General features: G+C 36.3%; 2 protein-coding genes across 4 annotated transcripts; both read left to right on the plus strand.

Moving 5' to 3' along the window:
- Positions 1-1,078: 1,078 nt before the first annotated feature.
- On the plus strand, positions 1,079-16,993 carry SiaT (beta-galactoside-a-2,6-sialyltransferase). Its single transcript, XM_028309959.1, has 5 exons — positions 1,079-1,983; positions 15,400-15,497; positions 15,669-15,814; positions 16,021-16,151; positions 16,397-16,993. Exons 1-5 carry the CDS (start codon positions 1,209-1,211, stop codon positions 16,636-16,638), a joined length of 1,392 nt encoding a protein of 463 aa, XP_028165760.1. The 5' UTR covers positions 1,079-1,208; the 3' UTR covers positions 16,639-16,993.
- LOC114356668 (protein TsetseEP-like) lies at positions 8,967-11,102 on the plus strand. 3 transcript variants are annotated; one of them, XM_028309962.1, is made up of 4 exons: positions 8,967-9,134; positions 9,234-9,946; positions 10,453-10,524; positions 10,996-11,102. In XM_028309962.1, the coding sequence occupies exons 1-3, from the start codon at positions 9,033-9,035 to the stop codon at positions 10,520-10,522; spliced, it is 885 nt and encodes a 294-aa protein (XP_028165763.1). In that variant the 5' UTR covers positions 8,967-9,032; the 3' UTR covers positions 10,523-10,524; positions 10,996-11,102. The 3 variants fall into 3 exon arrangements, with proteins under 3 accessions (XP_028165763.1, XP_028165761.1, XP_028165762.1); XM_028309961.1 differs by having other exon boundaries at positions 8,970-9,412; positions 9,611-9,946; positions 10,996-11,101; XM_028309960.1 differs by having other exon boundaries at positions 8,968-9,946.
- Positions 16,994-17,988: the final 995 nt, after the last annotated feature.

A 17,988-nucleotide genomic window follows, 5' to 3' on the forward strand; every position in this document is an offset into this window, starting at 1 on the left:
GTGCCAAATGTAGTATGAGTTGTATAATTCATATTACGGTAGTTTTTGTATACTATAATTTTTAAAAAATAAAGTTTTGTTTAAGTCTTCTAGTCACTGATGAATAGCAATTATTAGCTTGTAAGTATAGGAAAAAAAAGTTATAATGGTCTAACAAAATACGATATAATCTATTATTGTAATTAACGGGTTTAGTTGTCAAATTAATGGTATTGTTGTCAAATGGTTATTAAAATTAATAATAAAGAAAGGACATTAGATATAGATAGATAGTCAATAGTTGATGTATTTCTAATATTATTATGTATGCTTCTAGTTAGATAGGTACCCAATTTTTTTATTGAATCACTAACCAAGCATATCCTATCGAAAGAACCAATTAAGCTTAAACATAGAATTTATAAATGTCCCATTGTGATAATAGATTTAACCTAACACCTAATTATAAATAAGGCTAATTAACTTAATTATGTACCTAACTAAACCAAATCGTACAAACCACGCGTCACATTCTTCAACTCTATAAAGTTTAAGTACTCAATGCTTTTAAAATACCTATGTAGATCTGGTTGTGATGTTGTCATTCGTATCCTAATATTTGTTTTATATTTATTATTTATACATTAAATAAAAACAATTTTACTAATTATTAACCGACTTTATCTTAAAAATTACCTACATTACATCAATTAAATAAATTATACCTACCTACTTATTAGACCACTTTGTACATAACTTGAGGAAATTATTGAAAGTTCTGGCTATACAAAAATGATTTGAAAGTTTTACATCCTCGTAACTAAACATTGTCTTCGTTTTCAAGTTTCGGACATATTTTTGCTACAAATACAAAAAAGTTTGTATCGGGAATTAAATTTTCTTCAATATTTCCCTAATGATGGCCATTTCGTAACTAAACACATGCCATTAGTGGAATATTGCGGCGTTTGCCGAATATCCCGCGCAGGCGCGCTAAAGGTCCCTATCAGCTGATCGCGCTCCGCCCTTGCTTTTACGATTCGTCTCAATGGAGCCTTCCGTTGTTTATACTGGTTGTGAATTTTATGTATATTCCCTTAGCCTCAATAAAACAGTGTTCCTCTTAAACGTTTCACATAACTTACAATAAATACGTGAGATAAGTTCTGACGCTCAAAACTCAAAAGCTTTATTCCGAAGTGGCTTTAACACTTTACATAAATAACAACATGAAAGCTGCCGCGATGTCTGTGTGGGTCTTCATCAATCTCCTATGTTTTGGTATGTGCGGATATCTCTATCTAATCTGGTCTCAATATTGGATGTATATTGAGCGACAGAGGCTTTTTAACAAGTCGCCACCAAGCACCGTACAGCGGACGGGAACAGCGTTAACAGGCCAGGATGTTTACATGGGAAAATACAACTCAAATACACCGTCGAATTATACCCAACTTAATTCTATTCGTAAAAATAGGAGATCCGCAATCGGATCGTACTGGAGCGGTGCAGGACAGGCACAGGCGAAACCTTCTGGCTCGCCTGATCGACCGTCCAATAATATAGTGAGGAAAAGTCAAGGAAGCCCGAGATTCCCGAACATACACAAACCTATACTGGAGTTCGACAGCGATAGATATATGTGCGATGACTACCTCAGCGAGACTTGTGAGAGTCAAACAGCGGAATTTAGACAGCTGCTGCTGAAAGAGTTCCATCGAGTTTTGATGGCTGAAAGTAAAGTTTTCCGGTCGGGTTTAGATTCGCAGAATCATTATGACGTGAAATACGAAAATGCGAATCGAAAAGAGCTTTCCAAAGAGGAAGTTCTATGTGCCCTGAAGCGAGTTGCTGTCCAGACTGTGACTTCTAATGATGAGCCTTTTGCGAGACTTGGGTTTCACATAGCTGATAATGCTCTACAAGAAAATAGAGCCTTCAACACGTGCGCGGTAGTCACCAATGCTGGAGCGTTACTGGGCTCACGTTTAGGAGAATTCATAGGTAGGTGCAATTTTCCTTTTGAATCATAGAGTGTGGGTATGGTAACAATTTGATTTCCCGAATAAAAAGTAATGAAGGTACTACGTGACATTGAAAAGCTTTTGTCATTTATCATTGTAATAATTTATTAGCGGCCAAGCGGTGATTCATATTGGACATGAGTTGGCAGCAGTGGCAGCAGTGAGTGTTCGCTAGACGCAACTATAGAGCTACAGTGCTTACCTTTCTGTTTACAGTTATTGTCTTACTTACTTAGTTGTGCTTTTGAAATATAGCTAAGCAAGCTTTACTATATTTACTTGCCTGTTTTGGTTTCCGGACAATAGCTCGAAATAACCGCGTAGGTATGCTCCACTTAGAAAAGTGAATCTCACACAAGCATAGGTATTAGCTGCTTTCATCTCTTTATTTGAGTTAACTTACTTATTTAGGTACACATATAGCACCAAGTTATTCTTAGCAATCTTAGCATCTAAGAATTTTGGAATTTTACAACATAATAAAAAACAATCTGTTTACGTACGTTAAAGGCGCGACTTATGTTGTTTATTGGCTACTCTTACAATATTATAAGAATAATATGAAAGAGACCACTTTTTCATATCAAATTTTACTATTAAAACATAACTTCAGTTATTGTTGACCAATATACCGACTACATAAATAGCAGCGGTAGGTGATCGACCGAGCATTGTGCAGTGGTTATCGCATCGGATCTTCGCTTTGTGACTCGCATTGGCATGCGCAAGCGGCGCTCTTCGGCGAACGGTCCAAATCGTATGCGAATTACTCGAATTATTCACTGTCAACAGGGTTTTACTGATTCCCCGATGATAGAGTGATGTGTAATCGGGTTGATTGTTATCACCGTTTTGAAAGCTTTCTTGTAGCTATGATGATTAATATTAGTCTCATTGAGGTCTATTCACTGATAGTTCCGCTACTTACTTAAATCATTTTTTTCTCTGAGGGTTCGTAAGGTTTTTATAAAACTATGAATGAAAGCCCTGTTAAAAAAACCCTGTTTGTCTTGCTACACTTGTTATTTTTTTTATGAAAACTCCGAACTACTCACGATGTCTGTGTGCTAAACAGGACTACTTATCGTTGTATAGGATGTAACTGTAAGGGAACTACCTTACCTACATGAGAATTGAGATATACCTACTATTTGAAGTATTCATGATGCGATTTAAATTCGCGGGAACGCATTGGTTTGATATGCTGATATCTTGCCGAAAGGTTTATTTCACTTTGATCTCCAGGTGATATCACCCACTCAATCCTAAGCCATTAAAGTTGACAAAAACAACTCAGATATTACTACATACCACAACAGTCATTATTTTTATCGTCAGTCTTAATTTAGAAGAGCTTAAGGTGACAAAAGTATCAAACAAGGGAACTACTAGGATGTCACTTACGACTTTCCTCTAACTTTGTTCGAGATAACGTGTAAAATAACGAATAACATCGTAAGACTAGACGGTTTCACACAGATTTCCTACATTCTTACTTATCATCTTAATCATAATCATGGAAATATAAATACTAGTTAATAAGTAAGCTACGTTTATATTATCTGCTTAGTTTATCCATAGGCAAGGTGAGGAAAGGAGTGCCTACTTATACAGTGTGAGTCACGTTAAAGTGTACATATGAAAATAGATGAAACTAGACCTATTTTTATCGACAAAAAAGAGGTCCAAAATTTTTTGAGACATTTTTTTAATTTTTTATAGAATTTTTTTTCTTCCAATTACTTATTGTAAAGAAAACGTAATAACTTTTAAACTAAGCGGTATATCCTGATAAAATAAAAACAGTAATAATGCTCAATAACAGGCGATACTAAAAAAATACATAAAATACACAAAAAAGGCCAACAAATAATAAAAAATGATAATTTTTGAAAAAAATCTGCTTAAAAATTCGTGTTTTTTTGGTTATTTGATAAATTTCTCCAAAAAATGCCCCTATAACTGGTGGTTTTTATTACTTTGTATTATTCTCTATCGTATTACCTTCGTAAAACCAAAATCGCAAGTCTCTATCCCTATCACAACGTTTGCAATGATCGTTTGAACTAAGCCTCTCCGGGCGCGCCATTCAACGCTTCGTTAACAACAAAACTGAAAATGGCTCTAGATTTGTAATTTTGATAAAGACAAGTTAGATTTCAAATAAAAACAAAAGATTTTGAAGTATAATAAGCAATTTAGTTAAAATTAAAATTGTCTCTACCTGTAGCGGAGAATAATGTTGTGGCAGGCCTTTGTTCAAACGATTATAGCAAATGTAGTGATAGGGATAGAGACATGCGATTTTTGGTTTTACAAAGATAATACGATAGAGAACAATACAAAGTAATAAAAACCACCGGTTATAGGGGCATTTTTTGGAGAAATTTATCAAATAACCAAAAAAACACGAATTTTTAAGCAGATTTTTTTCAAAAAGTATAATTTTTTATTATTTTTTGGCCTTTTTTGTGTATTTTATGTATTTTTTTAGTATCTCCTGTTATTTAGAATTATTACTGTTTTTATTTTTAGGATATACCGCTTAGTTTAAAAGTTATTACGCTTTCTTTATAATAAGTAATTGGAAGAAAAAAAAATCTATAAAAAATAAAAAAAAAATCTCAAAAATTTTTTGACCTCTTTTTTGTCGATAAAAACAGGTCTAGTTTTATATATTTTCATATGTACACTTTAACGTGACTCACACTGTACGAGGGCTGCACTAAAAGTATCGGGAATGGAATATTTCCACTGTTCCAGTCATATTAAAATCTATTTAATTGCAAACTCCAGGGTTTTAAAAATCGTATACCATTTATTTATTTAAAAAAAGATTCTCGGTCGTATCACAAGGTCTTGTCAAACTTGTTTAGTCGTTGAGAAAATGAAATTGACTCGAGAAAATTCAAGAGCGATGATTTATTATGACTTTTGAAGTGGTTTAACACAAAAACAGTGTGTTGACCGGATGATTTCTGCATTTGGTAATGAAGCCCCATCCAAAAGTTGCCTCACTTTTCTTGCTCGTACCACAGATAATATAATACTACTCGTACTATCTGTCTGTCTAGGCTTTATTAAACTATGTTCTACTTATAATTATTTACCTACTGTTTGTTTAAGCCCAGAGATGACCACTGTTAGACCATTAGATCATTTAGAGTTTAGAGTTTGCCCCAAAACAAAAGACACCAGAGATTCACTTTAAAAGGTTAAGTTAACAGTCAATGTAAAGCGACTAAATAAAACTGACCTTATACTGTTGATAACATAGAACATTCACTGCAGGTTCATCTTCTTTTGCGTGTCATGCGCGACGTATGTATGCGACACGTGGCAGGACGAACTACACCAGCGTCACTACGTGGTCCGCGGGCCTAGAGGCTGCCCCATGGTATGCAAATGACGTCCACTGCTGTACAAAGGCCTCCCTCAAGTGCTTCAACTAAAATTCATTATGTATGCACATAAAATGTTAAATGCTGAATAAAATACTTCTTTTCAAAGATTTCCACAAAGACCGGTTCTACGCTGCTGGTCTTCTGGGACGTGGTTACTCGAGAACTTTTCTGGCGCCATTGGCGTATCTAGAGTACTTTTCCAGGGNCTCGTATGTGGGATATGCATTTTGGACAACTGAAATTATTGCAATAAAAAGTCGAGCTTAAATACCTACTCGGGAAAATTCAGTAAAAAAGAATTTATTTGTACGAGTATTCAAATAGTTAAACAGCAGCAGTGAGTGGTACATTAGTTAGTATACGAACCCAATATTTTAAACAGGCAATCAGGTGCAGACGATGAAAGAAAATGGGTTACATTTCAATGCATAGAATAAACGACCTTATCAACTTTGATTTACTGATTATGTTGATTGACTTGGAAGGAATAGAGATGTCTTTAAGTGGAATGCGCTGGCGCCGGCGCCTGCGGCCCTTTTCTGTAAAACCGGTGCGTCGGCTAGTGTCGGGAAATCCAGCATAATACACATACAATCTATGCTAATAGTTGGCATGATAGCCTTATCGCACATTTATTTAATTCGATCACTCTTTTTACGTGCTGCAAATGGTTGTTGAGTATGCAATTCCATAAATTTGTTGAATTGGTCCTGAGAACAATGTCGGTAGGTAAATAAGATTTTCACATAGTACCTAGGTGTGGATAGGACACGTGAAAACGTCAGGACGGACAGGACGTCCACTGCTGAACACAAGCCTCCCCCAAAAGAAAACGATTAAATTAGATAGCAGTGAAAAGATGCATTAGTAGCAGTTCAATTAAACGGTGTCTGTACGGACTTGGCATAGGGCATACTTACTTACCTACTTATTTTATACAAGTAAGGGCTGATTTTTCAATCGTTGGATAACTTTTAACTAAAGAATAAGTTTGGCATATTGACAGTTTCAGTATGGGAAATATGTCAAAATGACAAATTTATTCTTCAGTTAAAAGTTATTTGATGATTGAAAAATCAGTCCTAAAAAATGTTTGATTGTAAATAAATTAAAACCGCTGATTGTACTATGATTCACTTTTACAATATCGGTTATAATAATTTGCATTAGTCACAGTAAAACCACAAAATGCTTTGTCCTTTCTTGAAACATTTTATTGTCCAGACGTGGGCCAGACGAGTTCATGTCTTACCGGCCTCCGCCTGACATGTCACTTGAATAGGTAGAGAATACGCACAATTTAATAACTTGTCTTGAATACTTTCCTTGAAAAAGTGACATCCTACCTATCTGAAAGAAAATTAGTGAAACGATATTATAGAGTCACTTGCAAATATTTCTAAATCGAATCTTTATCGTCTTCTTAATCGTATTCTGACTTTCCATTGAAGTGTATGGTAATTTTATATAAAAGAAAACTGAAAACATCCGATGGAGGTCCGTCCAGAGCTAGGTAGAAAGATTTGTAAGTAAAAATTATAAGCCAGTAAATACTCACTTAGTAAATAAACAATACTCATTTATAAACAAAGCAAAGAAACAATGGTATCTATCTATCGACTGTTTGCCTATTTCCGTGTTTGCTTTGTATCGACATCGAATGATCGATGAGGTAATAAAAATTGTCATCCTAGAGGAAGAGATAGTGCCTGGTGCCTGCGGATGCAACCTTTAATGATTTGTGGTAAAGGTAACCCGCATCACTATTAAGAAAGAAAGAAAGAAAGAAAAAATATTTATTTATTTAATCGCAACAGGTAATTTTACTTCTACATTACTTTGTAGTAGGAACTATTTGCCTTGTATACAGGCAGGTAATTATTCCATTATCTTAACTGTTATGTATTTGCGATAAAACAATCTAGATGGCTATTTCAATACATAATAGCGGGATAATACTGGAACATCCTGGAAGATCCGAGTTCACCGAATGAGAACCTAATTTAAAACACACATGTACCAAAATCTTATACGATGTTTAAAAAAATTTATATCCGTAGGTATTAATTTTCATTACTCTTTACCGTAGTCATAGACCGCATAAAAGGAAATCTATTATAAATTCGTTGTATCTCAAAAACTTCCTACCTTTATTAGTATTCATTCAGTGACTGATGCACATTTGATTCTTTTGTGGAGTCCGAGAATTGGGTGTTCTTTTTTACAAGTATGTATGACTAATTAAAATACTCATCCTACGTTTCTTTCGCTAATGCAATCATTTAAAAAGAGGTGATTAATGTGACATTAGCCCAACTAAAAAGTTTTCAATAATTTTAGGTGTGCTTGGAGATTTTAAGTATGTAGTGTAGAGATCTGCCGTTTTCTCTAAACATATTCCTAGCACCTTTCCTTAATTATTCCTGGTGAGTTTTATTACGAGTTGGTGCTAGGCATGAGTGCACTATTTCAGTAGACATTAGATATATCTTGTTCACACGTTCCTTCGTCTAAAACTTTGTGCTAACTGGGTAATTTGTCACACAGCGTGACTCCAAACTTCAGTGTGGCTGTTAGAATATGAAAACATGAACTTTCATTAGTTTACCAGAGTGAAGTTTTTGGTGTGACCTGACCCTTAGAAAGTTGAAGCTTAAAGCCATTATTCTTAAAATAAACATGCTTATTTTGAAACATTATAAATCAGTGTGAAATTGTTAATAGGAAAAGAAGGTGGTTACAGGACGTGTTGTTTTGTGCATTGTATGCAGTGAGACTGGCGAGCCACAGTACATTTGAGACAATCAGCAAGTTATACATTTATCGATGAAACGTAATATTATTATTAATTAGTAATAATATTACGTTTCATCGATAAATGTATTTATTATTAGGTACAGTTACAGTACATAGAATAACACTTAGCTATTCATAGGAAAAATACAGCTGCGAATCACATCAATGTTTGTGTTTGTTTCAAATTGTTTAGCTTCAATTTCTTACGGCCGAATACTGAAACACTACTCAAATCTGTCACTCAGCTGACGGGCTCCTAAATTTAAGTATCCTTCAATTTTAAATGGTATTCTCAAACGCNAGTGCGAGGGACTGGCATTCCAGGGAGGTGCGCTTAACTTGACCGGGTTGTAGGTTAGGTCAAAATGTCGAGTATTTAGTATTCTTCTGTATTTTCAAAGCTTTGTAACACGGCCTTCTATTTTGAATGCTTTCTACGTTTTTAAACGGAACCAAAGACAAATAAAAGATGGCGGTAAGAAAGTTTTTGAATGCCTCTTTATTAGGTAGTTTTGAGATAGAGATAGAGAAATGTTTTTTAAATACTCTTGTAGTTTACAAACTTAACCTCACAATAATAAAAGTTTATGGGTGTAATGTCAATATTTCGGGAATTTCAGTGAATTACCAAAAAAATAAGCTTACAGAAAGGTTTCATCGTCGTCGTCGTCGTTTCAGCCGAAAGACGTCCACTGCTGGACAAAGGCCTCTCCCAAGGATTTCCACGAAGACGGTCCTGCGCCGCTCGCATCCAGGCACCTCCCGCGACCTTCACCAGATCGTCGGTCCAAAGGTTTCATATATAATTTTATTTCAGGTCGTACCAAAAATGAAAATTAAGTCGGAGTCGTCTGATGAAAATCCGCCCTGGTTGGAACGTCGTCTGTCCATTGAGCCAGAACCTCCTGATGAGAGTCCCAAAGACACGCTGGCAGAACCATCGCCAGAGATAACCTTTCCTTCGGCTTCTCTCGAATGCCGTCTGGTCACCGAGCCAGAACGGCTAAATGAGAGTCCCAAAGACACTCAGGCACAACCATCGCCAGAGATAACCTTTCCTTCGCCCTGGCTTGAAAGCCGTCTGTTCACCAAGCCAGAACCTCCTGATGAGAGTCCTATAGACACGCAGGCACAGCCATCGTCAGAGACAACGTTTCCTACGGCCTCACTCGAATGTCGTCTGTTCACCGAGCCAGAAGATCCTGATGGGAATCCCATAGACACGCTGGAAGAACCATCGCCAGAGATAACCTTTCCTTTGCCCTGGCTTGAAAGCCGTCTGTTCACCGAGCCAGAACCTCCTGATGAGAGTCCTATAGACACGCAGGCACAACCAGCGTCAGAGATAACCTCCACTTCGCCCTGGTTGAAAAGCCGTTTGTTCATCAAGCCAGAACGGCTTAATGAGAATCCCATAGACACGCAGGCACAACCAGCGTCAGAGATAACCTTCCCTTCGCCCTGGCTGGAAAGCCGTCTATTCATCAAGCCAGAACCTCCTGATGAGAATCCCATAGACACGCCGGCAGAACCATCGCCAGAGCCAGAGATAACCTTTCCTTCGGCCTCGCTCGAATGCCGTCTGTTCACCAAGCCAGAACCTCCTGATGAGAGTCCTATAGACACGCAGGCACAATCATTGCCATCAATAACCTTTCCTTCACCTTGGCTTGAAAGCCGTCTGTTCACCGAGCCGCTAGCGTCGCCAGCAGTCATCGAGAACTGGAGGCCACCGCTTAAAAGGTTCAAATCATATAATTTCAGTTGCTTAAAACATGGTGATCCGTGATACAATGTAATAGTATAGATTGTTATAATGGGGTTACTTTCACCATATCGAATTACATTTGATCGAAAATCAAAATATCGAATGATCAAAATATCGAACGTTCAGAATATCGAATTTACAAAAATTATCGAACGATCAAAATATCGAAAACTCAATATAGATGATTTATTTAATTACCTAAATGTCATAATGATTAATGTAAATAAAACATTTAAGTAGGCACACATTTTTTTATTTCCCACTTTAGGGTACCATAGTCAACAAGGAACCCTTACCTCCATCTTCCTAACTATGCCACATAAGATCTACTTTCGATATTTTAATCATTCGGTATTTTGATCGTTCGATCCTTTGTAAATTCGATATTTTGATCGTTCGATGAAACGTGTTCGATATTTTGATTTTCGATCAAAATGTAATTCGATATGGTGAAGGTAACCCGTTATAATGTGCTCCGCAGGTGCTCCTTTCGCACGTATGCAAAATGTTCAAAGACATCAGCTATTAAAGACCCGGGGAAAAAGATCTGAAGGTAACAAAATCCGTAATTTTTAATTTGAACGAGGATTCCAATATTTTTCTTTTAAATCTCGCATTACTTTAGTATGGAATGGGAAACTCAGTCACTATCTGCTGGTTTAAAAAAATCCTTTATTTGCATGGACTATAAGTGCTTACAAATCGTCAAATATTAAAAAATCAGTTTTGCCCTTATGGAGCCTTCACATGTCTCATAATCTCATCTCATCTTTTTGCCCTACCAGCGATTCGAGACCAACCATAAGACCATGGAGGTATCATAAGACCAACATTTGGCAAGTGCTGAGAACTTAGTAGGAAGTTACTATAGATTAGGGCGCAGGAAGCGCTAGCTGGGTGCAGGTCGTTCCCGAATAGCCAATATGCTCATTAAGGCTAATTTCATTCACATAAAATTTATTATTATTATGACCGTTGTTGTTACTAACTTGTAATATAAATAATTGCATTTCTATTGTTCCAGTCCCAATACCGAAGCTGGGTCTCCGTCCGCAGCAAGCGCTTTAATCAAATCAAATCAAAATATTTATTTGCTTTTATGGGTTTTACACGTCATAAAAACTAAATATTATTATTAAAAATTATTTTAAATATTGAATGATTAATAAATAATGGTTTATTTAGAAAAATATTTTTTATTTCACACTTTTTAAAAACTAGGTAAGAAATGTGATTTGACAACTGCGCGGCGCCGCTGCGATGTCTTCGGAGGTACAAAATACACTACTACACAAGCATGGCGCATTTGTGTGTAGCCCCTACCTGCGTCACTTACTTACTATCAGTGCCTCGAGCACGAAAAGCTATCGACTATTCAACCTTCTCTTTACCACATTGACGGTGATATTTAACGTGACGATCTCGATTTTCAAAATTGATTTCGTGCTAGCATTTCTTATACAAGTTTAAAATTTAAATAAAGTCATGTTTACCACACTCTTCGATCTCGATAATAAAACAAATGTCACAAGGGCATGGGGCGATTGAGCGATTCGCATACGCAAACGATTCGATATTGTAAACGTGACGAAAATTAATTTACAATAGTATAAGAAATAGTAGTACAAATCAATTTTGACAATCTAATTCGAGATCGTCACATTATCATTGTAGACTGGGTATCAAACGTCGAATACGCAAATAATTCGAAGTTGAAAGTTTTTCGTGCTAGATGCTGACTGATCGACATCCAGTTCGAGACCTCATCATCATCATTTCAGCCATAGGACGTCCACTGCTGAACATAGGCCTCCCCTAATGCTTTCCACGTTGATCGATTGGTAGTTCGAGACCTCGCGGGAATGCAATTCTCCCTCCCGCTTACCCGCACACCTCCCCACTTTCGCCCCGTCCGTACCAGACCGTGATGTGACGTCATGGCTGCCAGGTGCGCAGTTAACTCGATCTGCGCACCTGACTGGAATGCATGATGAGACAGGGACAGATAGGAAACGGCCCTATGATTGGTCCGTTCATAGTAAAAGTTCCGGCATCTATGGACTTCCATTGGGTAGCGCAAAAAAAAAAAAAAAAGATCATAACTTTTTAATAACGACTGCCTTAGCGACGTTGCAGTACCGCGCTAATATATTTTATAACGGGTAACGTTACCGCACCAATAACGGTACGGATACATTATNCAACAACTCTTGGAAATTATGCTGTTATGCGATGTCCCCATAATCCTCAGAAAGAAATAGGCATGTTTATGTAAAGCGATTTCATAGCAGCTATTTTGGTTGTTACTTCGTGCACTATACGATGCACAGTTGGCTGTTAGATGTGGAAGATATCACCTAGTACACGTTCATAACTTCCCGTTGCGTAGAAAAGTAGGGTAGTAGGGTTATAATAAGTATTTGGTCCACTGGTTGTATGGCATTTGGTGAGGGGTTTCAAAGAGCTTCCAAATTATGAATCCAGAAACAACACCGTTTCTTTAGAGACGCGGAAAAATGGCGTTTCAGTATTCGGCCGTTAAACAAGCACTTGCATCAGGAAATGTACCCTTTTTTAGGGTTCCGTAGTCCTGACAAAGAACCCTTATAGTTTTGTATGAACCATGTATGTTCTTTGTAGAATGTGCAAGTGAATACCTAGCACATTCATTACCACATTCAATTTGCGTTGTGGCTGCAATGCTCAAGTGCAGCGGTGTCATCAACCGAGGATCGTTTGTGGCCTGCATAATTCATGGCCAGGCCCACTATTGTGCCTCTGACCGATTCTTGTGCCGCGGCCCAAACAAATGTGTGCCTGAAGGCTTGTGAACTTCATTTTTCTTTTTACCTACATATACCTAATACTTTAAATAAATCTTTTTTTAAATAAAATAAAAGTCAAGCAGATAAAGTCATCTGGATAAATTATTTAAAACTAAAGTTGATTTGAAATTAAGCACCTGAGCGTGCTCATTCTCTACATAAGCTTGAACATAATAAGAAAAGAAACCTTAATGAATACCCACAAGCTAAAAATCCAATTCAGAAACCGGGCCACAGTCTAAATTTTGTCGGAAGGATGTACCTACATTTTATTGCTTGCTGTAAGATTACTCATTTATTTGACGAGTCCGATGCACCTAGGTATTATGAGTGTTTTTCTCTGAAGACTTTATGTTGATCTGGATAAGGTTCGTAGGATCATCTTTTCCTTGTTTTTAGGGAAAATCGTGAATTTTGCGCATGTGAGTAAATAAGTTGTACAATAATGTTTGTCGTCTGCATAAAAAGTAAGAGTGGGTATCTTGATGCATGTAAATTGAGCGGGTGTTTATTTACACGACAAACAGTTTTTAATTTATTATTCATTCAACATCAAACATAGGACTTATTTTTTAGTAACGTAGTTGAAAAAAGGACTAAGGAAGAAAGAGTAATTGGGTGTTTAGGGTGCGAAAAATTAAATTGTTTAAAGAAATATATTTTTTTCATAATTTATTTTACTACGTATAAAGCTGGTTGTGTAAGGTACAAGTAATATTCCTAATTTTTGATCAACGCTGTCAACACTGACTCACCTAAAAAGAAAAAAAAACTATGACTTCTAATAAAATGTCTATAAGTACTTAGCTACTATAAGTATTTCCTTTAGTGCGTAGAAAGAAATTAAGTAACAAATCATGTCGCAAATAAGTATTCGTTTGTCAGCCAGAGGAGATAATTGGTTCAAATCACCGCGCTGTGTCACCTGAAAGAAACCGTTTAAAAGCAATGACAGATAAATTATTTTCGCAACTGCCCATTACATGTGCTATCATTTTATCACTGTCTTGTGTTACGTAACTTTATTTCCCTTTAATTGACCAATAAATCCGAAGAACGTAAGACATGGCTGAGTGACACGGTCGGGTTTTTGTACACTTAAACAATAGAAGATCGGTTGTTAAGATATCTTAAGTAGTTATTCCTGTCTAGGAGCTTATGGCGTATTAATGCATCACATACATTATTGATCAGTTTTATTTTCCATTAAACTGGATGGAATGTTTTCTATCTAACTTGAGAACCTACTCGTAAGTGAAGCGTGGGACACATTTTGACTGTTTTGTAGAAATGTGCAGTAAACTATGTCAGTAAGCACATGCATAAAATACTATGCCTTGTTTTGCCCGACTGTGCTATGAGTATTCAGGTAGTATTTTGAGATTTAAAAGTTTTGGTTTCTGAATGAAAGAATCTCGGTATTTTCCTCATATTTACGATCTCTACATAAGTATTCACTTGTCAAAAATATGTGATTACATAATTACATAATATTAAATACCTACTAAGTGAAACGTAGTACACGCTTGCTGTTTCATTGTCGCACAAATGAATGCCATAAGTCAGTGATATTATTGCAGGAAGAAAAAAAATGAGCGTTATTAGTCATTAATGGGTGTGAGAGGCTGATAATTAACTCGCATAAGTAGTTAAACAGAATCACGTTGTTTACTTCCATTGTTCCGATTTGTTCATGTCGCTTCAAGCCCTATGTTCGTCTGTGTGTATCGTATCAGTCCAATACGTCCTAGACTTTACAAATAAAAAAAAATAACAGTTGGTTTGAAATGATAACATCCACCCTGAAATCGTGGATAAAGTTCTAATAGACTGGGAAAATGTATAATTTTCCGTTGAATAATAGCTTATAGTGTACTTTTATTAACGTTTGTTCCTGATTGTAATAATTTAACATTAAAGATACTGGATTAATTATTTTGGTATAAAGACTATTAAGCAAGATAACATAACATTACGTGCTATTGCAGTTGATAATAAAATACCTAGGTGTTGCAAATTTCTCTCAGTCTGTTTCAAAATTCCTCAAGTGAAGCGGAAAATACAAAATGGGCGTTGTCAAGGTCCTTCTCAATAGTTAAATATTCTTTATCTTTATAGTGGAATCGGAGGTTACAGCTCTCTGAAAGTATTGTGTTTTTTTTTCAGTGGAACCAAAGGGCCTTGTTCGAATTATTAAAAATATTACAATGACTTATACATCACGATTTGTGACCTGATTTTTGAACAAGTATCTGTACCGTTTGCTTTTATGGGAAGCTTAAGTGACGATTTTTATTGCATCTTTGTTATGCTGACATTTTTGCAAACGTTAAATCATTTTTAAAGGCGTATTGTTAAACAAAGATAACCTTTTTAGAACCTTTTGCTCGCCTGCTTTCTTCGAACGGAAAGCAATTAGAACTTGACTGTATTTTTTACTCGATGTCTTACACCTACGCTACGATGACTCAGTTATGCTACATGTTCTTATGAATCAAAACGTAGTACACGCAAAATGTCGTTCTATGTACCTATGACTTATTAATTCATGATTTGTCGATTTATTATTCCAATTGTTGAAAATTCTCTGCGGTTGTCAACAGATTCCCACGACATGGTGCTGCGGTTTAACAATGCACCGACGGTCAACTATACTGATGACGTTGGATCGAAAACCACATTTCGCGTGCTCAATTCACAGGTAGGTATGTAATTTTTTCATTCATCAACACGAAGTTTTATAATTAAATTATTTATTTTAGAATACAAAAAAGTACGCTAAGTACAATGTATTCAAATGGGTGTTATTTTCTACGAAAAGTTTTACACATTATATTCAGTTGAAAACTTGTTCTAATCTGCATGTTTTTAGGTAGTAACCAAGCCGGAATTTAAATTCCTTGAAGACCCTTTGTACAGAGGAATTTCCATATTAATCTGGGACCCAGCGAACTACTCGTCGACATTGGAAGACTGGTACTATCACCCTGACTTCCCATTGTTTCCTGTCTATAAGAGGTAAGTTATGTTATTCTATCACAGATAGTTTATATTCCTTTGCTCAAGGTATCTACTATTTTTGTGTAAGAATAGGTCTCTGAGGTATGTTTGGCATTGTTTATAAAGATTAAGAGAGTCTAAAATGTAAGAAATGGTACAACTCTTGATAGTAGGGGTTAGTTTTCCTAAAGTGTGTTTAATTTAATGATTGTTCTTTTATTTAGATTACTGGATACGAGACCGGAGGCCGATGTTCATCTGTTGAAACCACAAGTCCTTTGGGATCTCTGGGCTGTGCTGCAGGATTCATCGCCTTATAGACTTAGAAGGAATCCTCCATCGTCAGGTTTCATAGGTATGTAGTAGGGCTCTACATATAAGGTAGTCGTATAATCAATTTGGAAAAATTTCCGTTTGGACATCCTACGCTCGGAGGTTGTCATCTGTATGATTCAGGACAATTCTACGAACTTATCAAACTTAGATTTTCAATTTGAAAAAGAGACATTTAATGATTTATTTGGGCTATATTCGGCTTCTCCACAAAGAAATAAAGTTAATCTGTATTGTTACCAACATCTTTGTTTGTTTATTTGCCAGGGCTATGGTTCGCACTACAGAGGTGCAACCGAGTAAGGGCATTTGAGTACGTGCCCTCTGCGCGTGCGACACGTCGCTGCCACTACTACTCGACGCACGACGATCCTGCGTGCACGCTGGGTGCATGGCATCCTCTCGCCCAAGAGAAAGCCCTGGCCGAGCGGCTCAGAGACAACTCCGACCTCAACGTCTTTCAGAGAGGGTTCATTGATTTACCTGGGTTGTGGCATGCAGTTTGCTAGGTTAATGGATTTTTTTGTGACTTTTAACTCATCCTGACTTACTAGTAAGGGTCAACGTTGTCATTAAGATATTGTGTGAGAGCCACATGGCTCTAGGTTTCCTTGTATGGCCCATATTCTAGCTAGACCTTATGAATACCCGATGTAGAGATCTAGAATGAGACTTAAAAATAGAGCTCAATATTAAGCACAATTTTTGTGTAATCAAGGTTAAGAAGACTACTTCTTAGTTATTTATAGCTCTTTTTTTAGTGTACTCGTATAATACGTCTCAGTCTCCTGGTGGCATATTATACGTATAAATGATCTCTTGCTGCCAAATAACATTTTTATATAGGTAAGCTATTGAATTTGTTTAAACAGGCAAGTTACTATTTCATGAGATTTAGTACTTTCAGGCGTAATTCAATACAGTATATTGGAATTGAGATTTTTATGTTAATGTAAGACCTCTTTATTGATATTTACTTGTCTGTACTTATTTTGCTTAGTAGCGTTTTAAATTTTAATGTTTGTCATAAGTGATTGGTTATTTATGTAATGGTAATGGTTAGTTAAATAAAAATTACCTGGCAAGTCTATGTTAAAATACAAAGTGTTCTATAAAACAATACCATGTTTACGTTATGTGTCTCTCGAAACTTTACCACTGTAAAGAAATACTACTAAACATACGATAGTCATATTGTAAATAGTATAAAACTAATATGTTGCGAAAGAAAATTATATGTATATTTTTTCTTGCCTTAGCTCTCTATACATTAAAATACGCCAATATTAATATACACAAGGCTTGCAACGTGTCTTCCTTTAGATACCTACCTATGTCAATAAATAGTCAAATGTTTCCTATATGATGGACTTTTAATACATTTTACCTGTATTATCAAACCCAAGTAACTTTAAGAGAATATTCGAGAGAAGACTTTAAAGTTACTGAAATAAATAATATTTTCATAAGTTTTCCGATGGTAAAAACTGTTGTAATTCAATAATAAGCATAAAGTTAATATTCCTTCTCGTATAATATTATTCGTATGAAGTTTAAAACCACCATATTAGAAGCCATGGAAGCTCATGTTTCAAAAGGATCAAAAGTCGCACATCAGATGCCATTCGTTAGATTAAATCTGTCGGAAAATTTATCGATCCGGAACAGTTTTTGTCAGTTTATGTGGTTCAGGTAAGGAAGGCCATGTCGACCATGAGTGTCTGTATTTTTAGCGTTTCGCTAGCAGCTGCGAGGGCGCGTCAAATGAATACTGATCGCCGCCAGAGGGCGCCATTAGCGATTCCGATCGAGCGCGCGGAATTAGTGCTGTAGCTACATCCGAGAGGCTGCGCACAATA

This window comes from Ostrinia furnacalis, unplaced genomic scaffold (genome assembly GCF_004193835.3).
Source record: "Ostrinia furnacalis isolate ACB-3 unplaced genomic scaffold, ASM419383v2 OfSCF2847, whole genome shotgun sequence".
Taxonomy (NCBI): domain Eukaryota; kingdom Metazoa; phylum Arthropoda; class Insecta; order Lepidoptera; family Crambidae; genus Ostrinia; species Ostrinia furnacalis.